Source organism: Alosa alosa, chromosome 20 (genome assembly GCF_017589495.1).
Source record: "Alosa alosa isolate M-15738 ecotype Scorff River chromosome 20, AALO_Geno_1.1, whole genome shotgun sequence".
NCBI classification, from domain to species: domain Eukaryota; kingdom Metazoa; phylum Chordata; class Actinopteri; order Clupeiformes; family Clupeidae; genus Alosa; species Alosa alosa.
This window is the reverse complement of record NC_063208.1, coordinates 17,695,610-17,707,150: the sequence shown is the minus strand read 5'-3', so window position 1 is coordinate 17,707,150 and position 11,541 is coordinate 17,695,610. Positions and strand designations below refer to the sequence as shown.

At 44.9% G+C, this 11,541-nt stretch overlaps 1 protein-coding gene across 1 annotated transcript in view; it reads left to right on the top strand.

Moving 5' to 3' along the window:
- col22a1 (collagen, type XXII, alpha 1) overlaps window positions 1-10,273 on the top strand; it is a 61,441-nt gene extending 51,168 nt beyond the window's left edge. The window contains 16 exon segments of the mRNA XM_048230480.1: window positions 1-10; window positions 207-260; window positions 473-526; window positions 843-896; window positions 1,036-1,080; window positions 1,515-1,568; window positions 1,700-1,753; window positions 2,207-2,260; window positions 3,166-3,237; window positions 6,224-6,259; window positions 6,360-6,404; window positions 6,591-6,770; window positions 6,912-6,978; window positions 7,275-7,457; window positions 7,957-8,034; window positions 8,833-10,273. The exon segment at window positions 1-10 is cut by the window's left edge and continues 44 nt beyond it. Of these exon segments, the coding sequence (XP_048086437.1) occupies window positions 1-10; window positions 207-260; window positions 473-526; window positions 843-896; window positions 1,036-1,080; window positions 1,515-1,568; window positions 1,700-1,753; window positions 2,207-2,260; window positions 3,166-3,237; window positions 6,224-6,259; window positions 6,360-6,404; window positions 6,591-6,770; window positions 6,912-6,978; window positions 7,275-7,457; window positions 7,957-8,034; window positions 8,833-9,020 (1,228 nt within the window). The 3' untranslated portion in view covers window positions 9,021-10,273.
- The last annotated feature ends 1,268 nt before the right edge of the window (window positions 10,274-11,541 follow it).

Genomic DNA, 11,541 nt, shown 5'->3' with positions numbered 1-11,541 from the left:
TGGTGAGAAGGTAAGGATAGCCAGATCAATTTTGTAATTGATGTCCTACCGTTCTCATTTGACTCAGTAACAGCTCATGCTAACCAGCATTGCCACAGCGGCTCCCATCTCATGACTATCATTATCGGTAGATCAACATGTCTCGTCTAGAATGTGTTGATGAATACCGTGTGCTCTAAATAATTGGTTCTGTTCGTTGTTGCCAGGGAAAAGAAGGATCAAAGGGAATCCAGGGACCTCCAGGTCTTCCAGGGTTAATGGTAAGCCGCTGAACCTTTGCATGTATTTTTTGTTTGTTAATTTCAGTCCACGTTCAGCAGCTGTATTCAAACCATATCCTTATTTTGCACAGCTGGTTGAACAGCGTGTGACAGTGACGCTGATTTCAGATCAGTTGGTAAACAGTTGTGCTCAAATTTGAAATGTTGCTCTGAAATGTCAGCGTTAAAGAGATGTGCATTGTCATTTGTAGGGGCCGCCTGGCAAACAAGGAAAAGATGGCCACGCAGGAGAGCCTGGGGAATCTGTGAGTACAAGAGCCTCCTCTGGAGGGGAGAGAGTGCTGCTGAATACTCGTAAGTCGCATATTAGATGTTTGTCTTGGCTGTTTGCGGCCTTCGTGTTTGATGGCAGAATTTCCCGCAGGAGGTGGCTGTCATCCTCTCCTGGCTCAGCTCCAGTCCCTATCTCCATTAATCTGTTTAAATGAGTAGCCGTGGGCTTTACGCACCAAAAATAACAACAACTGGGGATCCATCAAGAGGCCTGTGATTCATTAGTGATTCCTTTTATCTTTTGACTGGGTCATTTATTTGTTTGTAATTACGACACTCTCTGTGCAGGGTAAACAAGGAGAGCCGGGGCCGCCGGGCCGAGATGGACTCCGAGGACTTCCTGTAAGTGAACTCATAATGAATTGTGGGTAAAAAATCTGGCTTGTTGAGGCTGTACTGTACATGTCAAGCACTGTTGTCTTCCACTGTGTTGTCTTCCAGCCACTCAGCAGTGTTTGGTTTCTTTGATGTGTCTAAACAGGGATTTAAGGGCCATAGAGGCGAACCAGGACCACCAGGATCAAAGGTGTGTATGTTACCAAGAACCATCACAACAATGGCGGTCCCAGCCGTGGCGCAACTGACTGGGGCACCTGCACCGTACGCCGGTGACCCTGGTTCGATTCCCGGCCCGTGGTCCTTTCCGGATCCCACCCCGACTCTCTCTCCCACTCACTTCCTGTCACTCTCCACTATCCTGTCAATTAAAGGCATAAAAGGCCAAAAAAATATTTGCAAATTTTTTTGTAAAAAAACAAAAAAAAAAACAATGGCACTGGCACTGTTATTTATCAACACTGTCTCTACATCACAAATGGTATTACAAGTAGCTCAAACTATGTAGTCTTTGCCATTTGTCCTCAGTGTGAGTGTAACTATGTAAGGTCAGATAGGAATCTCAGTTTTGAGTGGATTTTGGAGAGAGTCATCAATTTTATGTCCATATGCCAACGTTTGCAGGGAGAAGACGGAAAGGCGGGTAACCCAGGGCGAGAAGGCCAACCTGGAAAAGATGTGAGTCTGATGATAAAATCAGTGGGCGCTTTTCATTTTATTTGAGCTGATGGAGATATGTGATAAAATAGCTGAGATACTGGGATTAGTGTCCACTGAAGTGACTTCTTTTTTTGCTGGACATGTTGTAGGGAGGCACAGGACCTCCAGGACCAGAGGGCCCCAACGGGATTAGAGGAGAGCGGGTGAGAGATGTGCTCACACACACATTTAAACACACATACACAGATGCAGATATACCAGATAAACACACACACACACACACACACACACACACACACACACACACACGCACACATGCACACACACACACACACTCTCTCTCTCTCTCACACACACACATTTAAACACACATACACAGATGCGCACCTAACACACACACACACACACACACACACGCAGACATGCACACACACTCTCTCTCTCTCTCTCTCTCTCACACACACATACACACACACACACACACATACACACACACACTCTCTCTCTCTCTCACACACACACACATACACTCACACACTCTCTCTCTCTCACACACACACACACACACACACACACACACACACACACATACACACAGGCAATTTTGTCAAAGAGAAACTTGAGCTATTGTTATGATATGATTTATCGCCACCCAGGGTTCACCAGGAGAGCCAGGACCATCAGGAAAGTCGGGAACTCCAGGCACTCCTGTAAGTGATGAGCTCTCCGTAACCCCTCTCCCTCTCCTTAATGAACAGCACTGCTTTGACATTGCTGCCTGAGTTCCAGGAATGTGCAGATTTTCAGTATGAGAATGCCCTCATGCTATTACAGACAAGCGGTGCCATTCTATGATAAAGATCTGTTTAATAGTCTCTGGATGGCAGTATCTCTTTCTGATTAAAGGTGTTTTTTTTACCTTATATCAGTAGAATGTGAATAAATAAAAATGTTGACGCAGTGTCAAAAACGCCTAAGCTCTGTGTTGTTGAGATATCCACTGAACTTAGCATGCAAACCTACTCGCGCTAGGCCAGCTCTCTTGTAATACCACGTGTGGCCACTGTAATAACTGCAATGCACATGAATGCAGAAGTGCTATATGGCTATGTTCAAGACAACTTGAAGCCTACAGAATTCGACATAGCACCTTTGGTCAACAAGACCAACATGGGTTGAAATAATACAAAGCTGCATGCAAATTCAGAATACTTAAAATTGACAATGCATGTTAACATATTAAACCATGGTATATCATAATCCCATAAATGCATTCGAAACGCCACAAAACATGTTCATTTGGAGAACGTCTGCTGAAGGGCCCCATAAGGAGTCTGTTCTGGCAGAACCGTCTTTGGTCTGCAAATCGTGAGATGTGCACAGCCCTTGCAGATATACAAGATAATCCTGTTTTTTTTCCTTCCATGCAATCTTGTTGAGATTTACAGTGCATACTCAGTCCATGTTCACAGGACTTTCTGGCAAATATTAATCTGAGCAAATCCCTCCTAATGAATTTGCCTCTACATTCACAGCTTAAGCCATGTGGATGGCAAATGGAAAATTCCTACTTTTTACGGTATTTTATTTTCTCCCCATCTGTGTTAATATTCAGGGTCTTGCTGGCGCTAAGGGAGAGAATGGAAACCCAGGATTGCCTGGATTCCCTGGTCCCAAAGGGCCCTCAGTAAGTCTGTGTATTTGAAACATACTAGAAAATGAGGGCTAAAAAATACATTAATCAATATTGTATATTATAATCATTTTGTTTTAGCACTTAGTTAGACATTGCCTTCATGTACATTCATATATTCATATAACTCAAATGTGCTAAATCAGTCAAGAAAAGCATTACATTACATTACATTACATTACATTACATTTGGCTGACGCTTTTTAACCAAAGCGACTAACAACATGGTAAACAGTAAGTTTTAGAACAATTCTCACAATTTTAGGACAGTTTAAAAGAACATTAGAGTACAGTAAGAATAAGTCGTCGGTGAGTGCTGTTTTTTTAACAGTTACTTGTCAGTTTAAAAGCGGCTGGTGAGTGCTAGGATCAGTAAGACTTGTTGTAAGTGTTGCTATGAGAGTAGATGTTCTCTAAAAGAGCTGGGTCTTCAGGAGTTTTTTGAAAGTGGAAAAGGATGTCCCTGCCCTTGTAGGAACTGGAAGTGTGTTCCACCAACGAGGAACAACAGATGAGAAAAGTTTGGATTGGCTTGAGCGTGCGGTGGTAGAGCTAGACATGGATTCGTCAGGAGGGCGCAGCGGTCTGGAGGTAGTGTAAGTCTGTAAGAGGGCATTCAAGTAGGTGGGAGCAGAACCGGAGACTACTTTGTAGGCAAGCGTTAGAGACTTGAATTTGATCTTTGAGCTGCCATAGGTAGCCAGTGTAGCTGGATGAGCAGCGGGTAACATGTGCCCTTTTTGGGTTGGTTGTAGACCAGCAGCGCCGCCCAGCGTTCTGGATCATCTGAAGTAGTTTCACTGCGCAGGCTGGGAGACCTGTCAGGAGGGCATTGCAGTAGTCGAGTCGTGAGATGACTATTGCCTGAACCAGTTGGGTAGCATCTTGAGTCAAGTAAGTCCTGATTTTCCATTATGTTGTAGAGTGCTGAAACGGCATGACCCGGGCGACTGAGGCAACATGATCTGAGAAGTTTAGTTGGTTGTCAAGAACAACTCCTAGATTTCTTGCAGTCCTGGTCGGTAAAACAGACAGGGAGTCAAATTTGATGTTGATGTCGTGGTGTATGGTAGGTTTAGCTGGGATGACCAGCAGTTCAGTCTTTGAGAGGTTCAGCTGGAGGTGGTGTGCCTTCATCCATGTAGCTATGTCTGAAAGGCAATCCGAGATCCGTGCTGAAACCAGGGGTCGTCAGGTGGAAAGGACAGATAGAGCTGTGTGTCGTCTGCATAGCAGTGGTATGAGAAGCCGATCTTAACGGATAATCTGTCCCAAGGAGGTGGTGTAGATAGCAAAGAGGAGGGGCCCAGCACTGAGCCCTGGGGACCCCTGTGGTGAGATGGTGAGTGCGGATAGCTGACCAAGCCATGATATCGTTAAACGGCGTCCTGTGAGGTAGGATTCAAACCAGGAGAGAGCAGAACCGGAGATTCCCATGTCAGCGAGTATAGAGAGAAGGATACGGTGATTAACCGTGTCAAAGGCAGCCGATAAGTCAAGCAGAATGAGTACTGATGACCGGCGTCGCCCTGGCTTCTTTTAAGGCTTCTGTTACAGACAGCAGAGCCGTTTGGCAGAGTGGCCGCTTTTGAACCCAGACTGATTTGGATCCAGAAGGTTGTTCTGTGAAAGGAAGTCAGAGACCTGTTTGGAGACTGCTTTCGTTCAATGCCTTTGGATAGGAAAGGCAGTAGTGAGACAGGGCGGTAGTTCTCGACTTGAGCAGGGTTGAGAGAAGCTTTCTTAAATAACGGTGTTACCGGGCCATTTTGAACGCTGTTGGAAATGTGCCAGAGGTTAGCGAGGCATTGATCACATGTGTGATAGCTGGAGCGATGGTCGGGCTGATGGACTGAAGTAGGCTCGTGGGTATAGGGTCCAGCGAGCATGTGGTAGGACGGCTGCATGTCAGGAGTCTGGACACTTCACTCTCGGAGAGAGGCGGAATGCTGAAAAAAAGATGTTCCAGCAGTCCCTAGAGGTTGTAGGAGTGCGGTATCTGAGTCAGATGCATTGAGTGGGCATGTAGAGAATTGACTGCTGATTGCCGCCACTTTGTTTGTAAAAATGAGGCGAGGGTATCTGCAGTAAGGCTGGATGGAGGAGGAGGCAGCTGAGGGTTGAGTAGCGATTTGAAGGTTGAGAAAAGTTTTCGAAAGTGTCTGTAGCGCTGTTGATTTTGTCATGGTAGAAAGCAGTCTTAGCAGCAGTGAGGCTGGCTGAGAAGGAGGTCAGGAGTGTCTGGTAGTTTTTTTGAGGTCGTCCAGCTAGTTTGGATTTGTGCCATTTCCTCTCCGCTGGCTCTGAGTTTGGTGCGCTGCGATCGGAGGGGTATCATTTAGCCATGGATGAGAATGTTTGGATCGAGCTGGCCTTGTGGTAAGAGGGCACAGCTCGTCCCAGACACGAGGTCAGTGTGGAGCAGAGCGAAGTCGGTGGCTTCATTAACCTCCAGAGAGGAGAAGGTGTTGAGTGGAGGTAGACCGGAGGCAACCACAGAGGAGAAGTGCGTTGGGAGACAGGTTCGGATGTTGCGGCGGAATGTGACCATCGGCTGAGGAGCGGAGGCTGTTCTGACAGGCTGACGTTGAACTGGATGAAGAAGTGGTCAGAAAGATGGAGAGGCGTCACCATGAGGGTGTCTGTGCTGCAGTTCAGTGAAGATCAAGTCAAGCTCTTTGCCAGCTTTGTGAGTGGGGTGGGCTTTGAACAAGTTCGAGGTCAAAGGGTGGACCAGGGCCAAAAGTCCGCTGAGCCTGGGGCATCTAAGTGGATGTTCATATCACCGAGAACAAGAAGCGGACAGTCATGCTCAGGGATGGAGGATAGCAGAGTGTCAAGTTTGTCAATAAAGTCGCCTAGTTGGCCTGGAGGGCGGTAGATGACCAGCACGTAGAGTTTTGCTGGGGGCAAAAGCACTGAGAAGTCTATGCCTGTAATGTAAATAATTCACTATACACAATTACTTGTGCTTGTAAAGGGTCCTCGCGGTCCCATGGGTCAAGAGGGGAAACAGGTAAGAAAAAAAAACAAGCTTACTTAAACTCTAAACTGTTCAATTATCATTTTGTTGATTCCCTGGGTGTACCGACCTCCTGAAATGGTGTCTTTTACAGGGAATGCCAGGGAAGGCTGGCGACCGTGGAACTAAGGGTGACAAGGTGAGAAATGCAATCCTCTCACTGGCAAAAAGTGCAAAAGAATAAATACTGATGTAGACTTTAACATACGTTTATCTCTGAAAGCTAGGTCTTTCATGGACCAGTAGAAGAATAGTACCTTGGATCAAAATAAGGGATTTAGTCATTTATGTCATTATGACTGCGTGTGCTTGATCTATTCTGTAGGGTGACTCGGGAATCAAGGGTGACAAAGGCCCCACTGGTGACCCTGGAGTGCCAGGGTCCCCCGGAGCTCCTGGTAGGAAAGGCCACACGGGCATGATGGGAATGTCAGGTCCTCCAGGTGAGCCAGGATCAATTGGTCCTCCAGGAAACCCAGGACAGAATGGAATGCCTGGAGCTCGGGTGAGTGGGGTGTTTAAAAATAAAATAATAATAATAATAATAATAATACTAATAATAATAATAGAATACCACACTAGCTCTGCATTAGACCTGGTTATTTTGTTACATGATTTGAGCTGGCATTCTCCTGGTCCATCACAGGGAGAGTCACCATCAATTGAAACGATGCGAAGACTCATTCAAGAGGAGCTAGCGAAACAGTTGGAGGGTAAGGTTGCTCCAGAGACTGCATCCATATGTGCTAAGTTGAACCTCTCTTGTCTATTTGCACCTGACTCAGTCCTGGTAACTTTTTTGCCATAGTGTTACAATTTGTTAGCTGTGTTTGTAATAGTTTCCTTATAATACATATCCTAACCAGAGTAGTCCAGTAGTAGTTAAACAATCTCCTCACTTCCTATGTTTGTTTTGGGTCCATTGGAATCTATTTTTTTTTTTTTATTGTAATTAAATTATGTTATTAAATGCTGTTGTTTCAAATGTCATGCTGATGCTTCCCCACAGTCAAGATGGCCTACCTCATGGCACAGCTGCAGCCCACCCCTGTGAAGAGCGCAGCTGGCAGACCCGGGCCTCCAGGACCTCCGGGTAAAGATGGCAACCCTGGCAGAGCTGGTTCCCCAGGAGAGCCTGGTATGCCCGGCCAGCAGGGAGGCGATGGACCACGAGGACCCATGGGCCCTAAAGGTACAGCATATGTACACTATTTACTAAACTAACTGCAAATGTGTGATGTAGAAGCTTGTTAAAGCCTATAGCAGCCTAAAGATGTGCCATGCAAAGATGTGGTGTATGTTCAAATCAGGTTAGTGTACATACTGCAGTAAAGCTAAGGTTTATAAATTAATATTTTATTAGTGTATTTGTGAATTATGTATTATTAATGTAATAGAAGAGTCCTGTGCATTGGGAAAGAAATCATAATCACCTATCAGGGCACTTTAAAATTCAGCTGTTATGGTGCTAAGGGATTTTAAACTCAAATGTACAATGCAATTACACTTGCCAGTTCAATATGCGTGACCTATTGCATAGTCCACAGGGTCCTTCAAACATTCTTTGGGGAATTTTTGACATCTAACAACACCCTTATCCCAAAATAGAAGATAACAGGGGGCCTTGTAAGTGACCTTTACATGTTCCTTCACATGAGCTGTTTTTGTTTGTGTGTGGTGAACTCTTCCAGGTGAACGAGGATCCAAGGGTGACCGAGGAGAGGACGGTGTTGGTCAGCGAGGCGAGCAGGGTCCTACTGGTCCCATAGGTAATGGCACTACACCTCAATTGTACTGATACACACTGACAGTGAGTCGTTTCAAGTGGCAGAACTACATGCTTGAGATGCTCTCTGGATCCACATACTGTCACAGCTGTCACATATCTGCAACATTTTACAACGTTTTACACTGTAGGAATCACATATTACAACATATTCATACCAACACAATCAAATTCGTGACTACAGAGTTTTATTTTAGCATGGGTTTCCTCCGTAAAAGAGACCTGCATGTAACTTCACAGCATGCGGTTAAAATCCTTAAATTCACGGACGTGTTTTGGCTTTATTTTTTTGGCAAAAAACGTCACTCTTAACAGCCTCCAGTCTTTGAGAAGACGTGAAATGTCCACTGGAATTTTGTTTCTTACTATTACACCTGCCAGGGAATCTGTGTTATGTGGCTAAGCTGCTGCCTAGCAGGTAAAGCACGTTTAAATGGCTATAGCCTACATTTAAAACAATTTATTAGCTAGAAATGATGCCACATGTCTACATGCAATGCTATTTAAGCCACTTCGAAAGTTTTTTTAGATCCAGTGATTCTGCCGTCATGGAAACGCTACGTCAGATTTCGGGACTCTATACAGTACTACAGTGTTACAGAATAAGACCAGAGAGCATTTTCACAAATTGAGCCACTTGGTGCTAGCTTAGCACAGTGTTAGCTTTGCGACTTGCAGTACATCCTTGTAGTTGTACTTCCCTTTCCCTTGCCCTGAGAGCTTCTATGTGTTGTAAATGGTAGTTTTCTGAGACCATGCCTCCTCTGGATGCCCCACACAGGTCCTGCTGGTCCACCGGGTTACGGCAAAGACGGGCTTCCAGGAGCAGCAGGATCCCAGGGAGAACCAGGCCACCCCGGACCTCACGGCCAGCCAGGTCCCTCAGGACCGCCAGGCCAGTGTGATCCCTCACAGTGTGCCTTCTATGCCAGCCTGGCGTCAAGACCCAAAAACGTCAAAGGGAATTAAGGGGTGGACGTCTTAGCCCCCCCTCCACCCTAGGAGAGCAACCTACCAATGAACTCAGTGTTGCAGTGAACCAAGAACTTTTCCTATTGAGATTTGTAACATTAACCTCAGCCTGGGAGGTTTGGAAGGATGTGTGCTGCCGGTCAGAATATCTGTGTTTTGTTATTTGTTTGTCGTCTTTTTTGTGTATTGTTTATTTGTTTGTCTGTGTGTTTGGTTGAGTGGATGAGTTTAAGGGGAATTTGCAAGAGAGGCTCAGACATCATCTTTATTTTTAATCAGGGAACGATTCATCTCAACTAATCAGGGTGAGTTTAAAGCCTTTTTAGCTGTCAAACGTAGCGACATGTGAGAAGCAACCTTTTTTTTGCAGTGGTTGCCTAAGCATGCCGTAATAAACAGCAACCATCTCATAGTTTACACACCTCTCATTCTGCCTCTACTCCTTCCCAGGAATGGGGTCAGCACAGGTCATCAATCAGTACTTGCGAAAAAATTGATCCATTGTTTAGAAGGCGAGTGGGCAGGCGGGTGTGTGTGTGTGTTCTTTTGGAGTCAGCTGGTAATTATCTAGTCTGGGGACCTATCTACTAGATTTTTCTTATTGATGGTTGGCCAGTCTGCAGGGAAAACTGTAGGAGAAAACCTGTTTCACTTATCGACAGCCAGCCGCTGGCAAGATCATTAGTGATCCCGCCATGCGCTAGTGTAGTGCTCTTTCTGAGCGTTCTCGTCTTGGCCCCTCTTGTTTGCCTCTTCTAGGTTGCCATTTCATTTCCGAGTTGCCTTCTGTCTGGTATTTACTAATGATTTATCAGAAACACTTACAGCCCTATCATCATAACACTAAATGTTTCTTCATTTGTGTCACCCGACATGGCATGAAGACACATTAGCGGTGAAATCTTGCATCATCAATAAACGCTGAGTGCCGATACAAACGAGAAGAGCATTCGAACGCAGAAGGAAGACAAATATCCGCAGAGTTAAGATGAGTCAATAACTCAATGTTTGTCGACTGAGTGATGTTTGTTGGAGAAATGAAAAGAAATGAAAAGTACAGTGGCACTAAAGTGTGGCTCCAGGAAGCTGATCATTATCACGGCCCCTGCTCCCCCCCGTAGCAACACTTTCACGACTCTTCCCAAAGTTTGCAGTTCATTTCAAGCCTCATTTCCTCCAGAGTCTCACTCACCCATCAGTTGTGGAGTGGTTTGCTATTTCTTCTCCCGTGAGAATTGACTTTTTTTGGGAAGGCGGGGTGGGGTGGGGGGGGGGATGCAATCTCCCTAGAGCTCTTCCAGAAATTAAGACATTGTTTTTCTAAACTGCCTCTCCACCGTGTCGCAGATCACAGATTAATGAGAGCTCTGTATGGTGCGCCTCCATCATGGACTCCTCTAAGTGGGTCTGTTTTAGACGCAGAATTGTGGCCCGCTTCCCTGGTGAGCCAATTAAGAGTTGCCTGACAACAGCACGGCTATTTCCGAACCTTCAGAAGCTACAGCAGTTAGATCTTACAGTTGGGATTTGGGTTAGTCTTCCACAGGGTCTGTTTGACTGGTAAAACCGCTGCTCCAGCTTTATGGTTAAAAAGCAGTGGCTGTTTGATTCTTTGCATTACCAGTGAGTGTAATCTGTGGGATTATTTCTTAATCCAGGCTTCTAGTTTAGATAGCGTGGGCAACAAAGTTGCGACATGTTTTATCATTGGCATAGCAAGTATGTTCACTGAGGGTATTGCAAATAGAGAGCAATTTCTGTTAACTGCACCTTGAAGTGTAGATGATGGGCTTTTAATGCTTGAAATGTTTCACAGAATGGAAGTGGTGCTTCAGTTTGACTTGAATGATCCAGATATTTGTAATGCTGTCGCAAGAGACAGCAGCATCCAGCTTTCAGCAGAACAATGCTTACTTTCCAACATTCCTGTTTATATATTAATCCAAACATTTACATATTAATTTGGATATAATGGGAATGTGTATTGTCTAATCTAAATGAACATAACAATAAACATCTGGATTCGACTCTGAATCATTGGATGTTAAAATGAATCCTCCAGGAAAGCCATGCATACTTAAAGAGATCCGTTTTCGCTGTGCCAATGACAATGTAGACTAGATGGGATTTGTAAAGGAGCTTTGCAATTGATTCTTGAAAGGCATACTGTAGTTGCTTTGTGCGGTGTGTCATTTGCTCTAGGCCCGATACAATTGTAAAGCTGTCAATACTATTCAAAAAAGGTTTCGCTAGTCTGTTACGGCTACATTAATTATGGGGATTGTACTGGGCATTTGCTTACAACTTAGAGTCTTGAATTTGATTTCATAACGCCTTCCCAAGTGTATTATGCCTTGCTTGCTGTTGTGTGAATGTTTTGAAATAGTGTTTCATCATTGTCTTCTCTTTGCCTTTTGTTTGTGTGGATCAGGTAGCATATATGATTTACAAAATACACAGATATAACAAGCAGTGCATAATGCGTTTGAAAGGGTATGTACATTTCAGCTATTTTTAT